Raw genomic sequence first — 25,688 nt, forward strand, 5'->3', positions numbered from 1 at the left:
TAAAACATTATCACGTAAATGTCATTTAAATAATTCGTGTCATTAATATTGTCTGTTGAAATTAATAATTTCAACAGACAATATTAATGACACGAAATCTGTCAATAAAATTACTTTCACCTTTAAACTTACACAACACATAACGGCTTGACAAACATTGTGACGTCATCTCATTTAATCAAAACTGATAATAGACCTAATAACATGTTGACGAGCCTTGATAAATTATGTACCTACCATTTGTACCGACAATATTCGATATGCACGATGCGATCTAACAACAACACTGTGTGATAACAGGCTGTTCGCTATAATGGTTATCATTTGTTTTATAGGTAATTAATTAGGGGTAATGGATAAAACCCATGATAAGTCTGTCTTTTGGACTATGATCTTTTACTAGTTTTAAACTACGACATCTTGGTCGTTACTTATGTCCACCTAACGCTTGGTTAAAATACACATACAAATTTATACAACGATTATATAATATTTAAATTTCATTTATACCCATTAGTTTAAGAGTGCTAATGACACGTGTGTTGACGTTTTCAGTTATACTCTGTAGTTGGTGTCGGCCTAATATTTTGGCACCTAACCCGCCAAATAATATTTATCATTTCCTTTCTTGGTGGTCAACAAACAGTCACGATTTGCAAATTTCTTAGGAGTTTCTATTTAACTTAAATATTAGAAGTAATTAGTTGCCAGACAGTTGTTTTAACGGAAAAGTTATTTAAGTTAGTAATTTTCAGGATAGCTTCGTTCAGCGCGACAGTAGTTTGTTTCTAATTAAAACTAATTAGTGAGCTAACGTATAGTTCTTCTGGTTCTGGTGTTGTGAAAAATACAATGCGTTATAGTGAATATTATTCAAACTATTCGCGTTTTTATTTCGTAGACAGCTACGAAATTGGCTACGACACTGCATTTCATCTATGACTTTTATTACTATTATTTATTCATTTCTATAATATTATTTATTTATTTCTATTCTATTGTATAATTAAATTCAGATGAGAGAGATGTTAGGGTATCTAAAAAGCATATAAAGTTGATATACGAATACGAAATACTATATTTCTACTAGAATTGTACTGGCTACTACCTATATAGATGTTATAAATAAATTACTCCGGATAGTTTATAAGAATAAATGTTTTTCTTCAAATAAGTTTATGTGATTAGGCAGCGTCTAAATGTAAACGACTTGTAGTTAAATCGAAGTTCTCATGCAGAATATATCTTTACATCCTGATGGACCTAATACAAAAAAATTAAAACTTAAGTCACGCACAATCAGGCAACACTTCTACAAAACCACTTTCACAATAAACAGTGATATCCAAACTTACTACGAAACGTAAGCATCAGCATTACTTCTCCGTAATAGTAATTGTACTCAGTACTCAATTGCTACATGCGCAAATTCAATCAACGCCCATTCCACGTAGGAACCCGAATAACAATAAGCCCTTCAACCGATTAACGAATCACTCACAAGGATTACTAATCAACTACTTATAAGGTCTAAAAAGCCGACACCTTGAAATATAGTTATATTTCGTTATACGTTATTGTTATAATATTCCGCTATTTTATTTACGCTATTTTTTAATCATTGATGTATTTTTCTACAACGCACTGATTAGGTATTTTTATAAGTTAAAAAAAATAAAAAATAATCGATCGATTAAATCAGTTAAAACAGTTATTTTATGGTATTTTATTAGTTATTTCAACATCACAACTTAGCCGAACAAGTCGTTAAGTCTAATAGTTTATGATTATGACAAGCATAAGGGTTATTACACCTTATGCACAAGAAAAATATATTATGTGAAGTAATCACAGATGCGTTGCTAACGAAACTGAGTTTCCCTCACCACTAATACAAGCTACGTTCTTATATCGTTAGCGTGTGTTAGAGAATGTTGTGTCGCCATCTAGCGTTAACTCGAGCTGTAATATCAGCGAGCTACCTGTCTTAGACACTAGCGCACTCTACCGACTGTTCATATACTTCAATTCATAGCACAACCTTTCGAACTTCGAATACAACCGTAATAGAACTTAACGCACGTTATAGACGCTATTTAGTCGTTTTTGATAATATTAGTTTTACAACCGTTTCGTTTTATTTGTTTGAAAAAAAAAATATGGAATTTCTATTCAATTACCTAGGTCTAAGTTAGACCCCATTTGTAAAGTGTAAACTAATTTTAAAAGTGAAATTGCGTAGCTCCAACTACAATTACTTGTATCTCTTCCAGGATCGCGACACGAACGTCGCAGCCTTTCCACGTGCTGCTGGCGGTGCTGGTGATAGCGGCATGGCTGACGCGGCCCGGCACCAGCGGGAACGTGCGCGGCTGGCGCGCGCTGTACGTGGGCGCGGTGGCCACGCACCTCGGCGCGCAGATATGGATGACGTTGGTTTCTGGTAAGTCGAATTTTACGGGGTAGACTCATAGATAAGTAAAGATACTTCGCCGCCTTGAAATTGAATGAAGCCTTCTTAGTAAGTTCTTTTTTTGAATTCTTGACAAATAAAAACATTTTAGAGAATATTTACGAATAAATAAGTAATACTGCGTAATTTACATCATTATTAAATAATAATTTCAAATATTTTAGCGACATTTTAGCACGGAGACGTGGCAAAACTTTTTTACGCAACTATTTCAATTCTCAAAACTGGGTACATTTTCTTGTTAGGAGTGAGTAATCTTTACTAATCTATGGGTAGACTACAAAGATTTTACTAGGTAATTATGACGTCTAGTAAAAAGTATCAATCTTCTACCAGTAACTAGTTTCATTTAAAAATTGTAGACACATATGACAGTAACTTCGGCCTGATTATTACATTTATTCAACCGATTTTTCAAGACGGACTATAGCTACAGCTTTTCGAACAAATTCTAGTGATAAACATCGACGTATAAATCCAAAATATTCTCACGAAATAAATGTTTCCTTTCTTATTTTTCTAGGACAAGTAATCAATACATGCAATGTAGGAATAGTACTAACGGGAGAAAGTTAAACCATACATTTTCTTTACACGCTCAAAATTGAAAATAACTTTCTAAAACATGATAATTACTTCCAAATGTTGTAAATAATCTTAATAACATTAAGATAGTGAAGTCGACGCACGGTTACCTCGATAATTAGACATTTACTGCACATTTCGCTCAAAACTGCAGTCAGTTCCGAGACTTCCGAGAAATACGTTACCGCGGTGGCCGGAGAGCAATGTACTGGAAGAGATTCTCATTCTTTATGACAGTGTAGAAGTACCTGCATACTATACAAACATATAAATTATGTTCTGTAGGTTCAAAATTAAGCCATTTCAAAGCTCGTTAGCTAATTTTAACTAAAATAACCATGCAGTTAGTGTAAACAATTTAATGTTATCTTGGTTTTCCAACGGCTAGTAGATTTAATGTATATTACGTTAATCTGATTATTTTCTTTTGTTTTATGACTTAATTGTAATAGGACTAGTAATCAATCAATTACCATTGAAAATAGGCAGGTACATAGTTACTTACACAGACCAGGTAGAATACAGGTATGTGGTTACTTAATTGTACCTTTGTTCTAAATCAGGTATTTAAACAAAATAAATTCAGTTTCAGTTGAGTTTTGGTCATGGAAATAACAATATTTACAGTTAAAAATTAAAAATGTGAGGAATTAAGTTAACAAATTTTATTCAACAACTGATTTGTTACTCCGATACAATAAACAATGCTACAGCATTTTCCCATCAGCAACAGGATCCAGCCGCTGATATCCTTGCAAATAACCCGCTTTTTGGACCAGTTCAAAAACAGGAAGTACTTAAAAGGCTCTCACGGGCCCTCGCTGGATTTTTCAACTAATTGAAAAAATAAGAATGTTAATTGTGACAAATACGTCGCGATGTTTTGATTAATTAAGTTCTTGATAATTTCAGGACGTCAAAATTTAAACCAAATATACCTACTTAATTACAAAATAAAAAATATTATGTTAGAACGTCTTTTGATATTAAAGCGTTTTATTAATCATATTATGTAATTACATTACTTAATAAGATTTTATTTTAATATTATAACTAATTATAGCTAAATAAAAAAAAAAAAAAAAAATTATAGCTAATTAAATATTATTAGAATAAAACGACATACAGTGTTGACATTTACGACCAATATCTAACATTACAGGCCTTCCGCGGAATTTTCTTTATAAAACGTTATGATATATCCTTAATTTATATGAAAAAGATGTATTAACGATCACATTTTTTCTAAAGCAATTTCGGTACTTTCTTCAAGCCGTCGATAGCCCTGCACATTGACACATATGAGGTAATGCAGACCGTAATTACACACTGCGCCTTGCACGGCTCGTGTTTCTTTTCATTCCTCGAACCCACCACACATGGCAACAACGTTGCATCAACCTGTCATGTAATTAGATCATGTTTTAAAACTAATTGGCTATGGTATGTTTCTCCTCGGCTCTAACCATAAAGAAACTCGAGCCATAAACAAATATATCAAATAGGGCTGTGAATATAAACATGATGTGAACACGCCGTTCATATGATTATATCATAACCTTCTGGACATATTTAATTATTGATAAAATCATACAATATAAATTGTAAATCGACATACTTCCATTTTTACAGCGAATATCTACGTAGTTTCGGAAACGGAGTAACCGGAAAGTTTTAAGTGTAAATATTAATCAGTAGCGAGTTGTTTACTTCAATAAAATTCACAATAAAATACAAGATATTTAAACTTCCAAGACCTACATAATGAACACGTAAAATGCAAGTACATACGAAGTGGTTCTATAAAATGTGTTTTATGATAATTCACTTGTGTATAAATGCACTTTTAATAGCAGAGTAGGTACAGTTCTCAAGTGTATAAAAATAAAGAGAAAATCGTGAACTCAATTACCTGTCGTTTCTTTATTTTTGAAATCCCTCTCACTGTAATAAGTAATAACACGTTCATATTATGAAGAGGTATTTTAGCCAATGTAGGAAATTTTGTCAAAATGCATTAAAAAAGGCACCTGTTCATTAAAAATGCACCTGATAGTAAGTGGTGAGTGGCGCCAAATAATTTACAATATAATCGACTCAAAAAAATATTTCAGCATTTTTGTCCTAGAAGTCGTTCAAAGATGTCCTAACGACCAAGTTAAAACATATCCTATAGATAACTGTGTTACCACACCCTTCAAATTAGAACACCTTAAAATTACTAATAAGGGAGATGATTAGTTAGCCAAAGGCAGCAGTGACCTAAAAATACTTCGCCATACTTATTTGCAACAAGAAAATTCCACCACAAAAATTAGTACAGGTATATAGGTTCGACGTGACTAGTCTCACACTAGCCCGATACTAATCGCTTCCGAGGACAATTTGTGACGCGATTCTTCCCGATTCTATTGATTCGACCTCTAGATCATCGGTGTTAGTAATGACTCAAAGGAACTAGCGACAACGTTACCGTGCAATTTAGTAGTGATTTGCTTGAAGTCGTATAACACATTGTAAAATGTATTTTACAAAACAATAAAATATATCGTAAATAAGTAGGTGCATGGCCGGAAAGTCAGACACGTGTAAATTAAGGATACGGCCGGATGAACGGATGAACTTTGTTACGTGTTGCGTTGATTTTTCAAGTTTACGTCGGTTTTAGTTTTTAACACTTTATAATTTGAATATTATGCTATGAATTTTCCACTGTTTCATATCACTTTGTTCTTTGGATGATAGGCTTTCGAATTGTGTAAATTTTATGTCGAAAGATGCAATTTTTCTACACTTTCCGTTTTTTTTTTCCACAAGACGTGCACAAGTTAGTTGCGTTCCGTTTAGCGGCTCGCTCGTCACTCTTAGATAATAAACTCTCCATACCTCTCTATAACTCTCCATACCATTCCGTCAAATAATAAACTCTCCATACAAACTCGTCCTAGTCATAGGAATAAAATAATTTTCTCCGATATTTTGTTTCAAAACCGTCTTCAAACATGCCACACCGTTACTTAACTTCTGAAATGTTATTAATTCACGGATAGCCGTATTTGTCACACCTGAATAAATCTGATTTAAAACCTAAAGTCATTTCGAAGATGACACTAATTTTGCAATAAATAGTTCTTCCGATTAGTGATGTAAATGTTATTAGTCAAGGTCGACGTAACTGTCTTTGTTATGGTTCCGTGACTTCCATGGTTTTATTTTTGAATAGTTGAATAATTATATTCAGTTTTTTATTCTACAAAAAAATTACCGCACTGACAGTTTTTTAATGAACTGGATTATCGTAGTTAACATAAAACTACTTTAAACTTTTATCGTTAACACTCCTGTAACTATGCTAGTGGTGCTGAAGTCGAACCTTCATTTGTGGTTTTTACAACCCGCAAACCCGGTAAAATTAGTCGTTAGACGATGTTGTCTACGTTCAAACTTTATTCATCACCCTAAACCGCTGATCGGGACGTCAAGACCGTTTAAACATACAACGTCATTTCACGTATCCTTATCTCCCCAGGTATAGTGCTGTACTTCTCCCTCCCCCGGCACGAGTTCGGGCGCGTGCAGACGGTGCTGTTCCCGGTGTACTACGCGTTCAACTCGCTGGTGAGCCTGCTGGCGCTGCTCGCCTACTTCCGCACGCAATGCCTCACGCGCTTCGAGAATACTTCCTGGGTACAGGTGAGCATCAAATTCTTCTGACCAATGGCGTAGGTTAAAGCCGCCTCTATGACTAAGCACCTTCGATCTACCAGTTTTTGTAGTAGGTAGAAGTTGACAAATTTCAATATTTAATAAGAAAACATTGATAGAAAAATTATGAATAATAGGAGTAATACTAATACTAATACCGTGTAAAGTAGTTGGCACAATTGTTATAATAATACGTCAAGAGTTAACAGCTGTGTAAAACAAAACACAACAATATATTGTTCTACATTTGTAATTAAAAACAATGAGCAGTTACTACCTATATAATCACTAAAAAAAACAGTAAAAATATATGATTTGAATTTGTTTAAATTCTGGTCATAAATTAAATTGCTGTTAATTCCCGCACACGTTTATCACTCGTGATAATGCATTTAACGGAATCATTATTTCATTTATTTAAATCGCCAAGCTGGGTGGTTTTAAAGACCAAGAACTTCACTCCAAAATGAGCCCACACTGCAATGAAGGTTGCAAAAATTCTTTAAAATTTAACACGACAATATTTTACGTCGTTCCGTCATTTACATATGTATATCCAGTTTGCGCTAATTGTTGTGCATTAATTATAGGCTTTCTTAATTTAAATAATTAAAGTAATTGATGCTAGGGTTGTCAAGTAACATTGTCTTAAAAATATTAACAAGACAAATGAAAAAATAAATAAACAACTATCACATAAGTACCTACTTAGTTTCAAAAGTTTATTACTTTAATCTATTTTATGACGATATTATATATAAGCATCAGAAGAAATGGCTTAACCAATATATAATTATAACCACTGACTGACATATTTAATTACATTGATAATAATTGGTTTAAAGGTTATAGAACCCTTTGTGGTTTGACTCCGGCAGCACCGCCGCCACACCTATTTCTGCCTCATAACGGCAGTGTTAAGCGCTTCTGTGTTTTGGTTTGAAGGGTGTGGTAAAGGAGACATACTTTTCCGAGGCGTTCCAGCTTAGCCCTTAGGGGTAGCGGCAGATCTGTGGCCGACCTCAGGTAGAAATATCTAAACCTATCTGGGTTTCATTACAGATGTCCATTGGCGGCAGTAGCCACTTACCATCAGGTGGACTGCATGCTCGTCTTCTACACCAATATTATAAAAACATCCAAAAATGATTATATAATGTATAATATTTAATAATTATTACGTATCAAAAGAACCGCAATTTTTTTATTAAAATTGGCAATACTGGACGGCGCCAGTGTTCACCTTGATCTTTTCACTTCGATTGGTATTATTGACCTCAATGATTAACGGATTAAATAGCCAGCTTTAAGCTAAAGGGTTTTAATATTACATTTTAATTAATGGAACCTTTAGAACCCGCATGACTTCCTTATTATCGATAACTATTTTAATTGCAAAAATTAATCATGATCATTTTGTCATTGAGTGGTTTTATCATAATAGAGAGACTAGAATTAAAATAACTATAAATTTTATTATAGTACCGACATGGTAATAAAATTACCCGTACATAAAATATATATTAATAGACAGTGATCACCTGCCTACGCAACATAACCTTCTTTATGTTGTGCTATGTTTTTAGTTATTTAATAGTAAGAGTTCGTTTAATTTACTAGTTGAAGGAAAAACTAATTAATTGAAAATCATGTATATCCTTAAATGAATTTGTCAAGTATGTTGTTTGTTTGTTTGTTAAATAGTGTCAATAATTATGAAATAAACTATATTCATAAGTAGGTGATGGGTACAGTTAGAAGGAAGTTCAATAAAACTGATACTAATAAATTGATTGCATTATTGATATGCATTCGTAGTCCAAAGGTACGAATGTAACCTTGGGTGACAATCATTATACAAGCACTTAATCGTAACCTGTTCACTTTCAAACAATTTCTCTATTGCCGTTATTTAATCCACATTAAAATAACGATTACACATAGACCACTCAATGGTAAATCAATTTGATGCATTTAAATCATTTTCAATGACGTTCACAAAAAAAGGTTTTGCCAATTTGTTTTTAGAATAGTTTCTTTCCCGCCAAGGTCTCGCAAATTGCAAAGATCCGGTTGAAGGTTTTAAGATGTCTCACCAACAACGAATAGTAGCATTGTAGAGACAAGGACATCGATGTTTAGTATAAAAAACTCGTAATAACTGAAAAGTCATTAGTAGAATAGGGTGTCTCTAAGATAGTGAATTGTACATTCTATATTCTATTCTATTTTAATTTCCCTTCCCTTTAGAGATGTAAATCTAACGAACAATTGTCGCATTTACAGTCACTGCCATAAGTAGCTCTATGTGCTATCAGGGTCTTCAAGGATGAAACTAATGGCAAGGAAGATAATTATTTTCTTTAGCGATAAACTTATTGTCGCTTATATCATCACAGTGGAACGTGAGAATATAGCAAATTCATGACTGCATGACCGATAACAGTGTTGCCATTCAAATCTATATTTGATTTATGATTGCACTGCCATTTAGATTATGCGATATAACATTACAGCTTACAAATTAATATAATTAGGATGACCTTGTTACAAATGGAAATATAATGATTAGGTGTAGATCTGAAGATGAATGTGTATAATGCATATAAATTTTGCACTGGTGATTTTTACACTTTCGATTATAATACGATGTTGGTCTTGCCTTTGAATATTGACCATTGAATATTAGTCACGCTTTCAATGCAAAATTAGTTTCATTCATCATTAATGTTACCTTCATCGCAAATTAGCCACATCTTTAGCAAATTTTCAGCCTTTTTTTAAAATAAAAATGTTGTTTTGCGATCTTTAACATAATGCTTGGATTTAAATAACTGAAGTACATAGAAATAACCTTCACATATGTGACGCCAAGTAACATTCAAAATCATGTGACGAAAAATATTTGATTGATTTATCTTACGGATATCTGTCGTGACAGTCAAAAGCCAATTCCACTTATAAGTATGATAAAACAAGGAAAAGGAAACAGTTTCTAATTTTATGTGTTGAAACTTATAAATACTAGGTAAATAATTATTACCTAAAACAAGTATTGTATGACTTATTTGAAGTTTTTGACCTATTTAATTTATTCACCTTGCTCATAACTATTACAATTTAATTTTAGTGGGCAAGAATTTTCCATGTACCAACTTTTACGTTATACTCTTAATATTAAAACTTTGTGACAGAATTTTTATCTTTTCCTTTTCATATTTTGATATCGATAACTAAATCTTTGGCAACTGTCAATAAATCATTGACTTTAGGTCAACAGGTGGATAAGTATTGGTCCAAAATAAATATTTACTCATATTAATCCACATATGAGTAATTTTCTTACTGTAATTACTATAATCTACTTTCACTTTAAGCTCAATTTACCAAGGCTCCCAACAACAACTTAAAAGTTAAAAGTGAACTTTTAAACATTAATTAAATAACAACCTGAATACTCATACGTAGAAATAAATTCCCAAATGTTAGATATTAAACCTGTACAGGAGCAGCGTAGTACTCCTGTTAAAAAATACCTAGTCTTATAATTTCTAGAAAGAAAAAGCCAATAACAGTGTTTTTTTCTTGTCCACAGCTAGCGTTACTGCTAGTCGTATTCAGCATCGAAGCTTACGTGCGGTTGGGGCTGGTGCGGCCCATGCTGCGCGCCAAACACGTCAAGACCCAGATGGAGGAAGCCGCTGGTGGGGGACAGGAGGTGAGTCACTTCTTTTGTAACTAACTATGTATATTAAAAATACAACATGTAACCAAGATTCTTGGATGCTAATTAAAGGTTTAATTTGATCATTGAAATTGACATAATATTTCCATATACAAACATGGGAACAGTAATAATATGTAGTAAGTGTAACTCTCTCTTAACCTAAATACAATTTACGTGCAACAACCACTTTACAGTTGGAAGCTAACCCAATTTACTTTTTGCGAACACCTATTAAAGTGCGCGCTAACCGTAAAATAGTTTCATAATATAACCGGCTTTTCATTTGTTTCAGATTGGCCACTTAGTCCTTGGCGAGCTGGCCCATTGCCCCCGCTACCTCCGCGTCTTGAAGACCTTCCGTGCATACCACTCGACTATAGCCATGGGCACCATGATAGCACTGGGATGCTCCTTCTACTCCACCATGATATTGGTTGACTCTATGTGCCAATAAACGAATTTATGTAGAAAAATATAAACGCCAAATCGGGAAAATAAAGCCCGATTCCTGGCAACACTGAAAAGTCAATGCCAAATTTTGAATAAGTTCGACCGGAACTCACGTGACTATTTATCGAATCTGTAAATTATAATTTTTTAAATAAATGTCCTACAAAAGCACAAGCTTTTTATGTTTTGTACTTTTACAACGCCATCATCGGGCTTTATTTTTCTGTCTGTAATATAACTTAAACCTTCTCGGTATGTGTGCAATTGAAATGTATTTACGACTTGTTTAATTTCTTCTAATGTAATTTAGTGCTTAAATCGATGATGGAAGAGGAAAAATAAGTGAATCGATCGAGATTGTTTAAGGGTGCATTTCTTTAATGCAATTATAATTACTGTATCAGGCTGTGAAGTCTGTTATTTCACATAATTATTTTATATTAATTTGTAGCGAATTAACATTTTGAAGTGATTTTGTCGGGGAAAAAATGGTCTGCGAGGCGCTGGTCGCACGAATTGTTTTCTTGAAAAACAGGTATATTTCGTTCCAAAATTATGTAGATAGATAATAATAATGATTAAGGCTTATTGACGTGAGTAGAGTAGATTAAAAATATTTAATAAAAGATAGTATCACGTCTGAAATTATATTGGTAAAATTTATCGAACTTTGAAGTGAATTAAGTTGGTAGTTAGCCGTATTCTCATGGTAGTTTGCGGTAAATGTATTCTTGCCAATAATGGAACTAACTATGAAAAAGTCGCAAAATTAATAGCATTTACAAGCGACCGCAGCCATCACACCTATAAGCTGCTTGATTCTACTGAGCTCGAGTTGACTGCTCTCTAATTCCTGCGATACTGCCATAAAATAGTGTTAGAATGTAGATTAAGTTTTGTACAGATGTAATCGTCGGTATTATATCGAGTACTAATCGTAAAAGCGCTCCCTGAATGCAGGAATTTACGAGGCATGCAACTTTTTATAGTGCGTTCCGTATGTATTTTTTTCTCACCTGTAGGTATCTAACAATTACCTACAAACTTAGAAATCATGATCGTTGCCTTTGTGGGTGTCGAGTCCAGTGTTAAAACGAAATTATTTTATTGAATATCTTAGATATAGTTTCATGTAAGCATCATTACTTTAACAAAAAATCTGTTCAACACTTTTTGCGCTGGACCTGACCAATTTGGACTTCATACGAAACATTTTTTGATCGCCCATAACTCGTCCTTGGCATGTTATAGGCGATCATTAGCAGCAAGATCTAGTCAGTAATAAACGGAGTGTGGTCGTTAAATCGCAGTATTATTCGCGTAATGCATCTGGATGGAAACGAAGCTTAACATGTAATGATTTGAAATGATCGCACTCAATTAGTGGCATGCGATCAAGCAGCTTTGCCATTGCGGCTGATGGCTCACGAAATGAATTTAAACATTAATTACATGTTACTTGTGTATGTATGAGTGGATTTAGATTGAACGAGCGAATGCATTGTAGCGGTAACGAATTATTTTGGTGTTACAGTATTCTTTCGCATTTGAAGTGCAATCTTTAGAAAATTGAATATTGCTCTTGCGATGTAAGTTTGTTTATTCTAAATCCATTTTATAGTGTATTTTAGTGTAAGTGAGTGTATTGGTATTTAATTAAATCTATAGAAATTTATTATTATCGATGATCTGAATGTTATTATGTAAGATTTTGTTATTTATTCGGGAGCGTGATGAACGTAATTGATGAATTAAATAAATATAGACTATGAAGGCGTTCGTTTATTACTTATCCTCATACCTTTTTTTATTACCTAAAAACCCTAAAAAAACCTAAGTGCAATGCGTGCCTCGTAATCTTAATGTTAAGTGGTCACTGCAATCAAAGTAACATTATAGTAAACAAGAAAATAAATATCGGCAATAAACTTAAAATATACAGAAGTCCTATTGAACGTTAATAACAAATGCGTTGTTACCTATGCCTGGGACGTAGATAAGAGCTCCTTCGAGAACACTGAAGTGCCAAAAACTATCTTAAGACTAGGCTGGCACCGCTATCTTAGTAAAATTCTACGAGTTTCTGTCCATTTTTTATTTAATATTTAATTAACATTCAATTACTCATAGAAAAACACAAATTATACTTTGAAGATGTCACACATGTAGCAAACTTCAGGAGAAAAAATATATGAAGTAAAACTTGAATATTTTTAAAAATCATTACACAATAATTGCTAAGTTATTGAGACCATCGGCTTAAAAAATTCGAATGCATTTTAGAAGTTATCTAATTTTCAACAATAAACCTAAAATAAAGACTACTTTTCAATAATCCGCTATTATAATGGGTAGTAACGAATAATCGTCGTAAAGTCAAGTTATCCTGATGTTTTGGAGTGCAACACGTGTGGTGATACCACAGCCCTGTATCTCTGTGGGTGATAAGTTAAGTGATGTATATGATTTTGCATTAGAATTGAGTAGCTCGCGAGTGAGTGATATAAAAGATATATATCTCCAACCAAAGAGCTAATCACGCATCAACTCCGACATTCATATATAATTTCTTGCCAGTTTTGTACTAATTATAGGAATCAAAAATGTTGTCAAAACATTTTGATCTGATTCTTTGATATACTGATATAAAATGTCGCTTATATCTTTACAGAGCTACTGAGCTAAAGTGAGTTACTGAGCTAAAAGAGAGATATATATCACTGAGTAGAAAAGATATATCTCTCTCTTTTCACTTCAGTGATATATATTGCGCACCTCTATTTTGCATACGCACCTATCATATTGCGGAGATTATACCATTGCCCGCACTTATAAATATTATGTCATCGAATTTTGTCTGTACTAATCATTTATCGATAAGCGAACCACCGCACACTTCCCTAGCGCTTCGATCTTATTGCCCCACTGGCTTCGATCACTAATAAACGATCGAAGCCCACTGGTATAAATGTTCGAAAATACACTTTTGACGAGTGATATTTATTATCTAGTCTCGTGAACTTTAACCGCGAGAACAAAAAGAAATATAGGCTTAAAGTTCAAATACAATTTGATCAAATTATTATCACCACGTTCCTAAACGTAATGTAAATGTCATTTAATGTATGCTGTCATCTGTCAATTGTCACTGCTGTCACACGACAATGGCCTTACGTGTTTTTCTGTTATTAGTGTTTCCAAATATTTTTGCAATACAATATGAAATCTGATTTATTTACTGCAACTTCCGCGAAGATTTTATCAGTCAGTGGGCGTGTAAGTGATCACAACGACCATGTTGTTTATAGGTAGGCCACAAAATCCCGAAACCATGACGTCTAGTTTTCGAAAACAGTTCGAATCCAAAATGTTCCTGGAGAGATGCAAAACGGTGTTGATATTGTCGAGTGTGGTGTGCACGTTCGCTATCGTGGTGTCGCTGCACAAGCTGTTGAGCTACGAGGTGAGATACTCGAAGCCGTTTTCACCGATACCAGCTGGTCTGTACGGCAACTACCTCGAGCCAGTGGTAGACGACACTCCAGTGCAGTTGCCGAGACGTCAAGACAGTGCTGGAGATTCCGAAGCCGTCGTGTCGTTAAACGCCGCGTTGGAAATGAAAAAAGTCGGTAAAACCGACAAGGCTTTAAAACTATTCCAACACGCGTTCGCCCTCTCACCGAAACACGCCGACATATTGAACCACTACGGAGAATTTATAGAGGACACCAAGAAAGATGTTGTGAAGGCAGACCAGCTGTACACACTTGCTTTAACCAATTATCCAGAACATCGGGGAGCTTTGATGAACAGGCAGAGAACAGCCAGCATTGTGGAAAATCTCGACCGAGAGATGTTACGAAAGATAGACGAAAAACGAGATGCACTGTCATCTATACCAGAGAATAATTCAGCTTTAAGGAGAGCAAAAAAGGAGGCGTACTTCCAGCATATTTACCACACGGTGGGGATAGAGGGTAACACCATGACTCTGCAGCAAACTAGGAGTATATTGGAAACCAGGATAGCAGTGTCCGGCAAAAGTATAGACGAGCACAATGAAATTCTAGGTCTAGATGCAGCTATGAAGTATATAAATTCAACATTACTGTATAGATTAAGAGATATCACCATGGGAGATATTCTGGAAATACATAAGAGAGTGTTAGGACATGTGGATCCAGTGGAGGGTGGCCACTTCCGCAGAACTCAGGTATATGTAGGGGGTCATATTCCACCTGGGCCTTCGGAGATACAGAGGCTAATGTCCCAGTTCTTAGAATGGTTAAATTCTGAAGATGCTTTAGACTTGCATCCAGTTAGGTATGTATAAAAATTATTTTATTTGTAATAGATTTCAAATCTTGACTACAGTTTTAATTATTTATTTGAGTCTTAAATTTTTCTTTCAAATGCTATTTCATATTTTATACACTTACAAGATATAAATAGTCATACAATTTTGTTTAAATTGTTTTAAAATAGTTTTTATTTTATAGAATATATTCATAATGGTCGATTAGTGTAAATATCAGATATTGTTTATTTTCTTTATCATAAAATCATCATGTTCAAAATATTCCCTATTAAAATTTGTCTTTGATATTACTTTTGTATAGCTGAGAATCTTTTATACATACTTTATCAATATTATATGCACATCAATTACAGATATGCAGCCCTAGCTCATTACAAGCTGGTCCACATCCACCCCTTCGTAGACGGCAATGGGCGGACATCTCGCCTGCTGATGAACCTCCTGCTGATGCAAGCGGGCTACCCGCCCGTCATCATAGCCAAGCAACACAGGCACATGTACTACCAGCACTTGCAAGCAGCCAATGAGGGTGATGTTAGACCATTTGTTAGGTGAGTTATATTACTTTTAATGTGTTGTCTTATACTTCATGCAAATTTATTGAATTGTTTGAATTTGATCCTTATAAGCAACACTATCAGATAGTGGAATAATATAGAGTATTTTCTTTTTTTTAAATAAACTCGTTCGATTCCCAGCTAAGGAAAAAGATATTTTAAAAAAAGAATGATGCAGTTTTAGTTTTTATCAAAATCAGCCTCCCTCCTCAGTAACTCCTTTCAGTATTTTTTGCTAATCCTTATAGTTTCGGCTTTGGCATCGAATGCCTATTTGAAAAATTCACCCATGTATACTTGTAAATGAAACAAATTAGACAACTTTTTAGGAGGCAATGTCAATATTTTGAAACAAGTAAAAAAATAAAAGAACCACAGAACTTCCTGAATAAATAAACATTAAAGGACATTTTTCTGGAACTGTGTAATAAAAGGAATACAAGTAGATTTGTATTTTTGAAATCTGAACCTCATATTTTCTTTCAACTTCAGGTTTATAGCACAATGCACTGAGCGGACCCTCAACTTATATCTATGGGCCACCAGCGAGTTCAGCCACATGGTACCTGCTATTGGCGAGCCACACATCCTCACCGGTGAGCTGGACGACCCTGAAGACTTCCTCTGACACTCCAACTATACCTTGCTCCAAGCAAGGTACTTAGACTACTTAGTTCCTCCAATGTAATTGTGTGTATAGCTTCCAAAAAATGTTTTTTTGGGAATAGATAGATATGTAAAATGCCAAAGGCAATCAGTGGAACTGTGTGGGATATGCACCAGTGGCCTTTAATACTTATCAAGTTAAAAATAGAGAAATAGTTTAACATGACATGTGAAAGAAACAATTACTTTTTATACACATACAATTTGTGTACTTAACACAATAACATCTTCTATCATCTTAGTTAATCACCATAAATCATCTTAGTCTTGTAAAATTAGAAGCTCAATTTTTTACACTTGACTATTTGTTAAATTGTAATATAAAATCATGAATGAATAGGAAATCTATAGGTGATGAGGAACATATTTCAAAATTACCTATAACTAGTTAATTTGTTGATTTATTTATATGCTAGTGTAGGCATTGTTATCCAGTATTGTATTTGATTAAATATGTCCAAATTAACTATGTGCCTAATTGGGCAAAGCAATTTATGTATATAGAACTGCTACATTAGATGTGGTCATCATTGCAAAATATTTGCAACACTAAAGTTGCCTATGGACCATCGCATGATTTCTTTAGAAAACTCTCAATACACAGTTTTTAAACGGACTAAAAAAATATATAGAATTTATTAAGAGTGGTTAAAAATCTTTCCATAGTGAGAGGTGCATTGGATTAAATAATTAAATATATTCATAATTTGTAAAACCTATAAACAGCCTAAAACCTGAGAATCATGAGAGAACTTAAATTCATTCTTAGCCAAAATAGGTCTATGGGAAAAATTGTACTCATTATGTGGACATATTTCACTAACCCATCCAACTTTATGGAAGGTGATTTACATACTCATTTTACAATATACAATATTGATTTTAAGAAAATTAATTTTCAGGAATTTGGACATATTGTATACAGGGTTCTAGAATTCTAGATCCATTAGTTTAATATTATGGGTGTAGTATCTCATATTGTATATTGTGTGATTGTAACATATTGTACCTATTTATTTATTGTTTATATGTTATTGTGCATGTAATTTATGGACTTGTACCTTTTATGTAAATAACCAAAGTCGTCTGCAGGTGTAATACTTATTGGTAATTATTTGTAAAAAAATATTGGCATTACTTTAAATCAATTAACATAGATGTATTGAATACAATATTGTTTTTAACCCCTTTATATTAAGCAGTTTCTACGCATCTGCGATTTTATTCAAAAATACATATTTTCGAAAACGCACAGTTATATGTGAGTGAAGTTTAATATTTGCACAATCTGAAACTGTTCAATGTATGAAATATGTTTTTGAGTAACTAAAAACTCATACGTTATGCTTAATTAAATTATTTATATGTTAACCCGCCTAAATTTATATTATTTAGTATTCGCCAACATGAAGAGTATGTGCTAGTTCACATTAGGTGTCATCCATAAATTATTTTACATGTTAAGAGGCTGACCGGAGTGCGACATTGTGTTACAAGAACTTCTAAATTGATCTAACTTCTAGATGTAAAATTGCTAAATATGTGGCATCACACAAGGGGGTCTCATAAAATATAGTCAAGTGTGACCATGACATGGTAGGGGTAAAAAAATCAAGAATTTCGTGTGGCCTTATTTATGGATTGGCCCCTTAAGGAGCCAGACAGATTGATTGTGTGACCAGCTAGACCCTGCATTCTGCGAAGAGTATTTCTGGGCCAACCTAATGTGAACTGGCACTACGTTTGATGATAAGAATTATTGTATTGTGTACTACGATACATAGTTGGTTTTAGAAAAATTGGGATGACATAATATGTCTGTTTGTAAATTTGTATGTTCTGTGATATGTTAAGTATTTATATTTGATTGCTTTTTCTTGCTTTTTTATTTATAACTAACAAAGTAATATTGGGAAAATTAAAAGCATACCTAGTTGTTCTATGTAAGATTTTAATTATATCAGTTCTTGTAATTTCTGAAATTAAATGTCTTCAATGTCTGTTTTATCCAGTTGAGTTGTCTTCCATAGATTGCATATTTGTATGCGTCATTAATTGCATTTCTAAGATCCTAGTACAAACTCCTATAATGTCTTAAAATAAAAACTTTTAATCAAATTACGTTTCATTTTATATTTTTTTCCTATTTTAAAAACAATTATCTGGCTATCAACATACATACTTCTGATCCACTCCGGAAAGAATTAATTTTGTATCAGGAATTAGCTAATGATGTGTATGAACGACGGTAAACGATTGCTTAAGATTCAACACTACTTTCTTGTACATAAAAAATGAAGTACAAATAAAACAAGTCAATCAATTTCGATTAATTTATTATAATGTGCGATGTTAAAATATGTTTATAATAAAGCATTTCAACTAGTACGACCGCACGCCGCACCTCGCATCCCTCACTTGTCCATTTAACGCGACAACTCTATACAAAAACAAACCAATTCATTCAAGGCGATTAACTCAAGTTGCAAACTTTGTTTTACAATCATTAAAAATATAAATGTATGTATATAGAAATAAAGAGAGATTTCGTACAGTACACTCTAACATCGGCGCAAGCTAACTCTGATACAGAGTACCGATATTAGTGTATTTTTTAAATTATTATTATTATTCTTTTATTTATTAACAAGCACTATCTAATAAACTTTGTAAGCCGTAGTATACGTAGTACCTACCTCAAAACGGGTCTAACACTAGCAACACTGACAACTCGTTCGGACACTACCTCTGAGGAAATGCTAATCGTTTAGAAAATCTCTTCTAGTACATCAACTCTAAAGCTAGAACCTACACACACGTTGGAAATCGGATGAACAATTGGAATGATACATAATCTCGACGCGACAGGGGTAGTGTGCGAACCGTCCGCGCCCACGGGCAACATCGGTCCTAGGACAAATTAGAACATTTTATAGGAAAGCAACACAGTATCACCGCTACGCCTCTATTCGTCTTGGACCGGGCACACACGTTCCAAATGGAAAATACTTCATCATAAATACACTATACATACTATAAAGTTATATAGCTTTAGCCTCAAAATTTCTCCAACAAGCTTTGTTATGATACAAAATACTATCTACAACGTGTGTGCTCGATTCGAGCGACGACCGACGGACCTTCCCACTTCACACCATGGACCCAGAGGCGAATTAGAAGCGAGAATTCATAACCTAGCACCAGTACAGATAAAACGCAAGTTTCTTTCATCGCAAATGTTTATAAAGCGATCTGCCCAATTGCTCTTATAAAAAATATGAAACAGATTTTTTCTTTTATTTATTTTTACAAGCTGGAAATTGTCTACTTAGCAATATTCAGTGCAATTGGAAATTATGTGTATTGCTGAAGTACCTTATAGTTTTTTTTTTGAGCTTAAAAGCCGATATAATACATACATTGGACAGATTACTTCATAAAAACGATGAAAACGTAAAACAAGGTTACAAGCGATTTTTTCCATTATTCTAGCTCAGAGAGCCGCGCCACAGAGGCAGTGAACGCATCATACAAACACAATATTATTATAATTACTATCACAACATAATAAATAAGTCGCATTACAAAAAATAATGAAAAACGAAAATACAAGTATTGACTTGAAAAACTTACAATCATTAGTCTTTTTAAGTGGTTTTACTTTTTTTAATTACATATATTTTTTACGATTTTTATTTGATGAGATGATATTAAAATTACGTTCAGGAATCAAGAAATAATACGAGTAGTTCTAAAATAGGGGGTATGCACAAAATCTGGGTATCGATTTTTTCACCGGTTCTTGTCATGACATATACTTCTCATAAGGAACCAATTCCTCTCTCTTTCACTTCTTTAAGAGTAAAAGAGACAGAATATGACTGCAGTTCCGTGACGTATTTTGCGCGAGCGATCAAGCGATTGTCGTATAAATGTGGTCATTACGTAGTATTACACAACTACCCATATTATGTCCCACTGCTGGGCAAGTCTCCTCCGAACCGGGCGGAGGTCTGGAGCGTACTCCACAGTGCCCCATTTTTTCTTTACTTATTAAATGTTTTGTTAGCACAGTAATTCCCTGTCCGCTCTATACCCTCGACCAGCTATGTAACCAGTGATGGTAATTGACTTGAGGCTGACATGCTACTAAAAATTTTGAACTATATTTAGTCACAGGGTCTTCGCAGCTTCAGAGTAGATACAGGTCTGTTTTCAGGGTGTTACTGTACACAAACATGGGTGTAAGTCGATGAATAATATAATACGTCATATTACTTGTCACTTGTCAATACAAGTACAATACAATATTTGAATCGATATTATGATTTTGCCAATAAATTTTCATAGAACAATACGTAGGTGAATAAACCGAAATTAACAAAGCCATTACAATTTTTGTTCCTTTGAAAGGGCTCTACGCTGAAATAACGCTAAACATTATATGAATAGTGACTTAAAGTCAAGAGACGATATGTAACTGAAAATGCCAATTAATAATAATTTCTCGTTTTTACGTTTTAAAATCGAACACCAACAAACCTGTTATTAAAATAAGTGACAAATAGATGTTTTTTTTACTAATCTTAAGAGTTCAGATGTTCACAATTTTTTTTTACTTTTAGCAAATAATCCAATAATTACAGAGTATTATATCCGATGGTATTACAAAGTATTAAATCAGTCCGTTTAATTGGAAAATCTCTAGCACTATCTAAAAATATGTTAATATATCAATTTCTATTGTAATAAAAAAAATAATAAGCTATTTTTTTATCTCCTAAATGAGATGTCAATGAAAGGGGCTAAGAAGAACTAAATAATTTGTCCAACAGCACACACACATCACTGGGAATCCGAGGTCACTGCAGTATCGTTTTGTACTCAACCAATCTCAAAAGAAATTAACTTTATTATTTAATTATACACAACAACAAAAAAAATAATATCTACAATTTTAAATTTAGGCCTTTAGCGAAGTTAAATGCATCGAGGAGTTAGGTCACTTAATGTTAGGGAAAGAAATACAAATAAAAGTCTCTACATAAATTAAATAAGTCGCACCTGAGAGCATCGAAAGTTCTATACAAATTCCATTAAAACAATACAATAATAGCTAGATTTTATAAAAGAATCATTGTAAATGGAATTCCAACTGTCAATATATAGCAATTCAGAACTTATTCGATATAAGAATCGATTGAAACTCGATTCATCCTGTAACAACTGGAATCGATTTTCAATCGTACTCGTAAGTCTTCAATATCGACACAGATGAATACAATCGAGTATAAGTTGGCTAAATTAGTTGGTATGTAGCACTGCGCGCAACTTCAGTCGTAATATGCGTATTCGCTTAGTTTCGTTTATAACAATCATGTTTCATTGCCAATTTATACTGAACGCGCTAGCCGACAATAGTCCAACACTATGCAGAAGGCACTTCGCACACATGGATACTCAGGGTCCAACATTCAATATGACAATTAGCGTAGTATATTTGTACCAACGTATAAATGTACTGCGCTCATCGCTAAAATACTATGTATCGGAAATTTCAGAGCTAAGAGGAGTGTCAATGTGTACAGTGCCTAACTATCGCCCGCTGTTAAATCACGCGGGCGTTTGTGCTCTAAACACCCGATAACAGTCTATACATTCCATACGAGACGGCAACCTTCTTACTAAGCTTAGAACATCGAGTATCGAAAATATGCTTTTTAAAAACAGAACACAACAAAAAAAAAGTGTCACAACTCTATTTTCAACGGAAGCGGAAACGAAAGAGGCCAGCTACTTTATTTCACAACGTATTTTGAATTTTCAATACAATACTGTTCCGAGCCGTGACTTAGCGCGAAGACTATACAAGGCTACGTCGCCTGTAATTATAGTGTGTACGAGTGTCGCCGCTGTATCGACACTAGTAACGACACTCCCACACAACGCATTAACAGGCATTCTAAGTAATAGGAATTGTCGATGTGTTTACGTACAACTTTACGGTAATAGTCCACTCAACAACCACAAAGACCGCGGTTTAGGCACATTTTTGTCTATTCCTCTAACCATTTGAAAGCGGTATTTATGGTCGTCGAATGGAAAATCTCAATCAAAACTTAAAATAGAAATAGAAAATATAAATTTCTCTGGTATTTTTAGGATATTTGATAACTATTAACATTAATGATTTTTATGTAATAAAAGCTAATAGGCATACAGTCCATCTGACATTAAATAGTCACTGTCGCTTAGTCTTATAAACTAACCCCAAGTAAGTAAAAGCCAACCCCAGCCACGAAACATTGGAAAAATAAATTCTCACATCTATTCTCTGAATAATAAAGGACCACCGTAGTATTTACAAGGATGCTCGATTGGCATTTTTGTTATTTTACTATGTACGTTCTTTGAATATTTAAACTATTACTTTATTAGACATATACGTTGTCTGGAATTAATAATTTATTTATTATTTATTTATATATTTTATCGAAGGATCCACTAGGTTTAGATGACGTCACAAGGAGTCTTTAACTAAACCGCTACATTGTGGTGTTATGTGACTATATGGATAATTGCAAGTTATACACGTTATATTATTTAGTGTTAAGAAATAAGCTGAACCAATGACTATTTAGTCAGATGGATACATTTATAAAAGCGGGCAATGTACGGAGTAAATAATTGGACGGTCCTTTCGTCGCAGCGTAAACACATCGAACACACATTGACAACGAATCACATTCGTGGCGACACTGACGCCGTCGGAGTCGGCTCGGGGCCATTGTCCCAGCCGTCGGCCGCATCCCATTGTCCAGTTAGGTTAATTAATTTCAACGTTGTCCAGCGTGGCCCACTGGGAGCCACCGCGGGCCAGCGTGTGTCACCGTGGTCCAGTATGATCCAGGGTGGTTCAGTAGGAGCCATATTTGGCCGGTACAGTCCAGCATGGATCAGCGTGGTCCAGCGGGCCAGGGCGGTGCAACGACGCGTGGCACTGGCTGGCGTGGCGGGGGCCAGCGTGTGCCACCGTGGACCAGGACGATCCAGGGTGGTCCAGTAGGTGCCAATTTTGAGCCTGGATCAACGTGGTCGAGTAGGATCCAGTGGCAGCCGGGCAGAGGGCGGGCTAGTGGTGGCGGTGCGCGGGCGCGGCGAGCGGCGGGTTCATGCGGCGCGAGAGGTGCTCCTCCTGCGTCATCTTGTTGCGGAACTCCGCCACCAGGTCGCGCGACTGCGCCAGCACCGCCAGCTGCTCGTTCAGCAACTCCTCCCATTGCGTCGCGTACGCTGAGAGACACACACACTTTTAGTAAACTCACACCTACGTAGTACACATTAGATTAGATGAGCCATATTAAATTAAATGGAATACAGTTGATTAGTGGGAGATTACTGTAATTAATTATTAACATTGTGATTAAATATTTTAACATGGATTTTTTATGAATGTTAATACATTAATACCGCTTTTCAAAGCTCACAAAGCTTTTCACCTATCTAAATGAAATTTATATTTACCAAATAAGTCCCAGAAATACTTTCATTTCTTCGATTTTAAATACTGTATAAGGATCACATATTTTTAACCAGTTCGTTAAAGTTTAGTACAATTAGATTATGTAGAAAATTCAATTTACAATATTAATTAATTACTATATATTTATCAGTTCCAAATGTAGTAAATAATGTAAACTTCAAATTACACAAAAAGAAGTTAAATAAGTAAGATTGTAATTGTAACTTATTTAGATTTACAAATATCGAGACGACAGAAAGAAAGACAGAAATTTCTTAATTGACACAGAAGAAACAAAAAATAACGATTAATATTGCTAAATCCAATTCATATGAAATAATAATAAAACATTATGACGTTCTACAGGCGGCTATGTGTAAGACTTGTTTCAATAAAAAATGCAATCCAAACCGCAAGAATCGTTTTTTGTATTTCAACGTTAACACATACTGCAGAACTAGCGAGATATCGACGATATCATTATAGATTCCAGTCTCTATTAAAACAATGTTCACATTAATGAGCGATAGCATTGGCAGAGGCGCTTCGTAGTGAACATGTCGTGAGTGTTAATGATGTCAACACGGGTGCACACCTAGCACGGTGCGCCCGCGGCTGCCAAGGCCATCGCTTGCCCGCGCCCGCTTGCTGCGCACGCGCCGCCCTGCAGACATGCACACTACAAACATGCAACACCAACTACATACACAAATACATTCTACGCGACAGGAAAAGCGGACATACAATAAAGCAATGTTTATGGGACGTTCAATTTTTTATAAAACATTCGGACAAACATTGGGCACGTTAGCATATTAACATACACACACATGTTTTGTAACATGTGTGTGTATTTTAATATGCTAACGTGCTACTTTCACAGTGTTTATGTATTTTTTTTTTGATGTGAAACATCTATAGCCGCACGTAAAACCGATTTCTGGCGTGGCGACGCATGCCATGCCGTGGCGTCGCCACGCTATACGATGGTATATATATACAGTCTATATGCAGTAGTGTGTACGGTGTGGCGACGCGTCGCCATGCGCAATTGTAATATTTTATTTTATCATTATGACATATTTAGTTCCTATCACAATATGTTCTTTTCTGCATATTACTTTTACAAAATAATGTCGATGTTTCACATCTGCCAGGCGTCCCGTGACGGCTCACATTTTTTTTTAATCAAAACTATTTTTACATTTTTATTTTATTTAGGTACAAGGTGTCTCACCGTCCTCGTCGTAATCGACGTTCCGATTTATTTTTAAATTTAGGTACAAGATGGCGTCACACCGTCCAGGTCGTAGTCGACGTCCCGATTTTTTTTTTTTTTAATTTAAGTACAAGGTATCTCACCGGCCTGGTCGTAGTCAACATCTCGATTTTTTTTTAATCTTGCTACAAGACGTTGGCAACTCACCGTCCTGGTCGTAGTCGACGTCCCGCGTGAGCGCGAGCAGCTGCGCGCAGCGCGCCAGCGCGTGCTGCAGGTAGTCGCCGACGGCCTTGTGGTTGTCCAGCACCTCCTCCTCCGCGCGCTGCAGCTCGTCGATCGCCTCGTGGAACGTGTACATCTCCGCTGACATGTCGCCCTCCTGGAATATATAAATAACCGTTAGCGAATCGTTTATTGTACGGTTATCATTCTAAGAGGAGACCCGTGTCCAGCAGTTTGACAG

At 34.7% G+C, this 25,688-nt stretch overlaps 3 protein-coding genes across 3 annotated transcripts in view; 2 read left to right on the forward strand and 1 right to left on the reverse strand.

The window, feature by feature from the left end:
- LOC140749581 (transmembrane protein 205) overlaps nucleotides 1-12,713 on the forward strand; it is a 40,252-nt gene extending 27,539 nt beyond the window's left edge. Inside the window, exons 2-5 of the mRNA XM_073082690.1 lie at nucleotides 2,274-2,443; nucleotides 6,588-6,751; nucleotides 10,359-10,481; nucleotides 10,783-12,713. Coding sequence (XP_072938791.1) covers nucleotides 2,274-2,443; nucleotides 6,588-6,751; nucleotides 10,359-10,481; nucleotides 10,783-10,944 — 619 coding nt within the window. The 3' untranslated portion in view covers nucleotides 10,945-12,713. The remainder of the gene's footprint in view (nucleotides 1-2,273; nucleotides 2,444-6,587; nucleotides 6,752-10,358; nucleotides 10,482-10,782) is intronic.
- Nucleotides 12,714-14,066: 1,353 nt separating this feature from the next.
- Nucleotides 14,067-17,917, forward strand: Fic (FIC domain protein adenylyltransferase). The gene is made up of 3 exons (XM_073082701.1): nucleotides 14,067-15,263; nucleotides 15,612-15,809; nucleotides 16,308-17,917. The coding sequence occupies exons 1-3, from the start codon at nucleotides 14,236-14,238 to the stop codon at nucleotides 16,441-16,443; spliced, it is 1,362 nt and encodes a 453-aa protein (XP_072938802.1). The 5' UTR covers nucleotides 14,067-14,235; the 3' UTR covers nucleotides 16,444-17,917.
- Nucleotides 17,918-18,800: 883 nt separating this feature from the next.
- The window catches only part of Klp10A (kinesin-like protein 10A), a 62,392-nt gene continuing 55,504 nt past the window's right edge, over nucleotides 18,801-25,688 (reverse strand). Inside the window, exons 16-17 of the mRNA XM_073082710.1 lie at nucleotides 25,430-25,604; nucleotides 18,801-23,774 (exon numbers count right to left, since the gene is read on the reverse strand). Of these exons, the coding sequence (XP_072938811.1) occupies nucleotides 23,614-23,774; nucleotides 25,430-25,604 (336 nt within the window). The 3' untranslated portion in view covers nucleotides 18,801-23,613. The remainder of the gene's footprint in view (nucleotides 23,775-25,429; nucleotides 25,605-25,688) is intronic.

Source organism: Epargyreus clarus, unplaced genomic scaffold (genome assembly GCF_041222505.1).
Source record: "Epargyreus clarus isolate Ecla_fem2 unplaced genomic scaffold, WU_Ecla_fem_2.2 ptg000003l, whole genome shotgun sequence".
Taxonomy (NCBI): Eukaryota; Metazoa; Arthropoda; class Insecta; order Lepidoptera; family Hesperiidae; genus Epargyreus; species Epargyreus clarus.

Bases quoted from the DNA above. Each gene is read 5' to 3' on its own strand.
- Fic (XM_073082701.1), top strand. From the start codon at position 14,236: ATGTTGTTTATAGGTAGGCCACAAAATCCCGAAACCATGACGTCTAGT. The intron at 15,264-15,611 runs GTATGTATAAAA...CATCAATTACAG, and splicing joins TTAGACTTGCATCCAGTTAG to ATATGCAGCCCTAGCTCATT. The intron at 15,810-16,307 runs GTGAGTTATATT...TTTCAACTTCAG, and splicing joins GATGTTAGACCATTTGTTAG to GTTTATAGCACAATGCACTG.